At 48.5% G+C, this 4,886-nt stretch overlaps 1 protein-coding gene across 1 annotated transcript in view; it reads right to left on the bottom strand.

The window, feature by feature from the left end:
* The window catches only part of LOC107108468 (guanylate-binding protein 1-like), a gene marked incomplete at its 3' end in the record, with an annotated part of 20,176 nt that extends 15,794 nt beyond the window's left edge, over positions 1-4,382 (bottom strand). The window contains exons 1-2 of the mRNA XM_015408905.1: positions 4,190-4,382; positions 2,234-2,361 (exon numbers count right to left, since the gene is read on the bottom strand). Of these exons, the coding sequence (XP_015264391.1) occupies positions 2,234-2,361; positions 4,190-4,382 (321 nt within the window). The remainder of the gene's footprint in view (positions 1-2,233; positions 2,362-4,189) is intronic.
* Between the last annotated feature and the right edge of the window lie 504 nt (positions 4,383-4,886).

The following is a 4,886-nucleotide window of genomic DNA, read 5'->3' as shown; positions in this document are numbered from 1 at the left end:
CCCTCCCCCATAGCTAGCAATCCAGAACAGTCCAGTGGCACCTTTAAGACCAAGTTTTGTTCAGGTACAAGCTCTCTGTCCTCTGTGAGGGCAGATCTGCATGTTCCTCTGCCCCATAGCTAGCAATCCAGAACAGTCCAGTGGCACCTTTAAGACCAAGTTTTGTTCAGGTACAAGCTCTCCCTCCTCTGTGAGGGCAGGTCTGCACGTTCCCCCCTCCCAATACCTAGCAATCCAAAACAGTCCAGTGGAGCCTGAGTGGTGGGTGTGGCCTTCTGTCAGGGGGTGTGATGTATGCAAATGAGTTATACTAATAGGTTATGCTAATGAGCCCCTGCGCCTCTTTTACTACGAAATGACCCCTGGTCTTCAGCTTTAAAACATAAAACAGGTTTCTAATCCCTAAGGCAATGAAGCAGTGTCTCTCTCTAAACAACAGTATTTCCGGTGCTTTGAGACCGGAGTTTCAGTGGCCAGTATAGCTCCCTTTAAGTTCCCATAAACAGCAGAAGCTAAATGCATTCTACGAAGTCAGTAAACAGGTTTTCTTCAAAGACATAAGGACTAGAATCTTGCTCTTTTCCACATCACTCCATTCTGTGCTACCAAACTTTTCTGAAGTACACGATGCAGTTATGTCACATACGGCCTGCCAAGCTTCGAGTGCGGCCTGGAATCGCAGCTAATATCCAGACAACAGAAATCAGTTCTCTTACAGAAAATGGCTTTGCAGTACAGACTCTATGGCAGTGATGGCGAACCTTTTAGAGACTGAGTGCCCAAACTGCGACCCAAAACCCACTTTTTTATCGCAAAGTGCCAACACGGCAATTTAACCTGAATACTGAGGTTTTACTTTAGAAAAAACATACATAAACTTAAGATGATCCAAACAAAGTAAGGAAAGCAATCCCAAATGCTTTCATTTACTTAAAATTATTTGGCATAGAATTTGACACTTTAATGATGGTCTGGGCCTGGCTGGGGCGATGGCACGCGTGCCCACAGAGAGGTCTCTGAGTGCCACCTCTGGCACCCGTGCCATAGGTTCGCCACCACTGCTCTATGGTGTTTTGCCACACTGAGGCCCCTCCCTTCCACAAACTGCACCCTCCCTCGGCTCCACCCCCAAAATCTCGAATTTCCCAACCCAGAGCCGGCAACTTTCCACACAGCTCACAAAACCTGAAACCACCACCACTGTAGCATCTCTGTATGACAGTTTTGAAGCAGGTGGTCTCACCCCCATCTTTGCTGATGCCTCCCTCCTTTGTTGGAAGTTCCAGGTGCGATGTTCCTGCCTCAGCCTCCGGGCATCGTGGCAAGAGAGAGTAGATAGCTAGACAGGCACACTGGCCTCTCTTTCCTGTGTTTACTCTTCTGCCACTGTCCTCTTTGAAATGTAGATTGTGTTCTCTGGGATCAATTTCCTTCCTTCCGTTCACTCTCTCAGACGAAGCTCCCCCCTTCTCCCTGACATACCAAAAGGGACTGTCCTCTCGCCATCTGCTTCCATCCTGAGCTAATAAGTTAGTCCTCTATCCTGTCTCTACTCTTCCCCAGGGCTTTTTTGTAGAAAAAGCCCAGCAGGAACTCATCAACATAATAGGCCATACCCCTGACAGCACAGCTCATTAGCATATTAGGCCACACACCCCATGGCTTCCTTTGGCTTGCCCGGGCGCCCCGCAGCTGTGGGGAGCCTGGGCAAGCCGGCCCTTGGACAGGCTGGGGAAGACACGGGAAGGCATTTAAATGCCTCCCCAAACCTTCCAGGCCCCCCTGCCCGCCCGCCTCAGAGTCACTGGGGGGTTGCTCTCCAGGCCTTCCCTGTGTAGCCACACATGTAGAGGTTTTGACTGTAGTGGGCGTGGCCAGCTCTGAAGCCAGCCGGAACTCTGTTCCTGTGCGTTCCTGCTCAAAAACAGCCCTGCGAGTCTTTCCTATCCAAAAGTGTACTTCTCAAATAAAGAAAGAAATACTTCTGTGTTAAACTTGCAAAGTAGCTCTGTGTAGCTCTGTAAGCTGGGTAACTTGATGAAGAGCAGCTCCTGCATTTGTAGCTTTATTTAAAGCACTCTGCTAGCTAGTGGGTACAGGACTAACTATACCAGTTAACTACAACAGGTTATGGGCCCAGCACGATTCCGCTGCATTTGTAGCTTTATTTAAAGCACTCTGCTAACTAGTGGGAACTGGACCAACCACACCAGTTAACCCCAACACCGCTCACCTTCTGCATGTCACCCAAGCCTTCCATGTCCAGCAACACCAGCGTATGGTCAGGCCTGCGTGGGTGAGGGAGACACCACATCCAGATTCCCTTGGTCTGCCCCTGCACAGTGGCATCCAAGCAGAAACCTGTGAGGGATGAAAGAGAGAGAGAGAGAGCAATTCAGTTCTAGAAAAGAAGATTCTGTGCTACAAACTCTCTTTGGTTACTGCAGTAGTTTTTTTTCTCAACTCCCTGTCCCCTTTGTTCAACTGACACTGAGCCTAAGCAAATAAGGGCTTGTGATGGCCCTTGGCCACAGTCACTCCTTGGTATACCTGTTTCCCTCTCTTTACTCCTCATACAGCAAAACTTTAAACTGTAAGCTCCATGAGGGCAGGAACATCATTTGGTGCATCTCTGTAAAGCTTAGAGTCTCCAACATGTTGCCCAAGGGCACAATGGCATCTGCCAACACTTTTCCTGGTGCCCATCAAATGTTTTTAGAAAGTGGGTGGAGCCAGGTGGGGCTTTTGCCAAGCAGGGCATCGGAGATCTCATTGGTTGTACAGATTTTTTTTACACAGCACAAGGGTCTTCACTGTGTGGTCTTTTCCGCGTTTGCCTGCCGCTCCGGATTTTCTCTGTGTTTGAGTCGAGGCAATTTAAGTCCACGGCAAAATGGGCGATTCTGCATTGGGTCTTCCCTCTGTTGTTTTACAAAACCCACCTTGGAACAGAAATTCCCCTCTACATCGCATGCTGCTGTCACTTCCTTTGATTTTTATGGTACCCTCCACACTGCATGCACTGTTTCCTCTAAGCTGAGGTAGTGTGAGCCAGCTCACAGTTTTTTAGCCTCCTGCTCACACATTTTCATCTTAGCTCAGGAAAAATGGCTCCAGAGCAAACTAATTTATGCAGTGGCCAAATTGCTTGCTTACAACTTTAATGCCAGTAGCTCACAAAAGTAGAATTTTGGCTCACAAGACTCCACGGCTTAGAGGGAGCATTGACTGCATGCCACTTTTGCTTTCTTTGATCATCGTGATTTATGGTACTTTCTGCATAAACTTATGGCCATTCAAGGGTTTCTTTGCAGTCAGTATGGCATTGCCCCGAGGTATCTGAATGTGGTTTTGAGCTGCGCTTTTTCCTCCCAGTTGAGAAAATGTGGAGCGAATGCTAGATGCAGAATCATCCAACAGCATCCGAATAACCCGGAGCAACAGCAGACTGAAATCGGGCTGACCACTGAAGGGAGGTAATGTAATACGGAATGGGGTGGGGGAAACCCATAATAAAAGGAAGGCTGAACTCGATTTTAGTGCAGAATGGGGGGGAAACCCGGATTAAAAAGAAGGTTGAACTCAATTTTAGTGCAGAATTGCTTGGAGGACCCCGTGGTGAACATGGATTAAAAGGAGAGTGCAGAAAGGGCCTGTAACTGAAGGAGTATTCAAAAAATATATTTCAAAAATATGTTCGTTTTTTAAAAGGCATCCTGTTAAACGGAGCTTCTGCCTGAAATGTTGAACCCTTACTAGTAGTTATACGTGACCCCCCGACTCCGCGACATGTTGTGGCTGGCTCCGCCTCCTGCAGCAGCCATTTTGTGACTGCACTCACCAACCTGTGTCAGAACTCCAAAGCTGCCTCAGGCTCAAATAGGTTGGGGACCCCCTACTATAAAGAACAGACCGGGGTTCAGGCCACCAGCAGACGAAGAGAACAGCAGCCGCCTGCAAAGAGTTCTGGTGTTGAATTATTTTGCCTTTTGCAAACATTATTTTTGTGTTTCTGGACTTTAAACTGTCTTGAGGGCTTTGGCAGAAAGGCAATATATGAAAAATAATTAGAATAAATCATAAAGCTCGACACGATAGGAATATATTGTTAGTACAGGTTCGCTATGTTGCTGCCCAGCACGTTCCACCCCTGCCCAGTTCCCCAAGTGGCATTCCTTTCATGTTATACCTTTTCTCTTGCCGGCAAGCCTGTTCATGAGGTAGGACTTGCCAGTGCGATAGAGCCCCACAATGGCCACCACCACCACCGGCTGGCGGATATCCAGAAGTATGTGCATGGCTTTCTCTTCCACCACCAGTGTCCCATCAGGTTTGTTCTCAATCAGACAGATGGGACTTTCCATGGGGATCCCTGGAGCCATTGTGCAAGGGCAGGGAGACCTGTGAGAAGGAAAACAGAGGACCTTATTGCGAAGGGGAAGAAGAGGGGGAGGAGGAGGAAGAGGAGGAGGAAGAAGGGGAAGAGAAAGAGGAGGAAGAAGATTGGATTTATACCCCACCCTTCACTACCTGAAGGAGTCTCAGAGCGGCTTACAATCTCCTTTCCCTTCCCCTCCCCACAACAGACACCCTGTACAGCAGGTGGGGCTGAGAGAGCTCTTTTGCGAACTGCTCTTGAGAGAACAGCTCTGAATGAACTTGCGACTGACCCAAGGTCGCACCAGCAGCTGCATGTGCAGGAGTGGGGAATCAAACCCAGTTCTCGCAGACTAGAGTCCGTGCTCCTAACCACTACTGACTGAAATCATAGTAACCTACTGGCCACCAGCAGAGGGACCATCTTGACTGAGAAGAGGATACTAGGGCCAAGGTATAGAATGTTTGTGTCTCACTGCACTGAGGACCTCCACATCTCCTGACATTTG

This window comes from Gekko japonicus, unplaced genomic scaffold (assembly GCF_001447785.1).
Source record: "Gekko japonicus isolate JY-2015 unplaced genomic scaffold, Gekko_japonicus_V1.1 scaffold6345, whole genome shotgun sequence".
Lineage (NCBI taxonomy): Eukaryota > Metazoa > Chordata > Lepidosauria > Squamata > Gekkonidae > Gekko > Gekko japonicus.
This window is presented reverse-complemented; position numbering and strand designations above follow the sequence as displayed.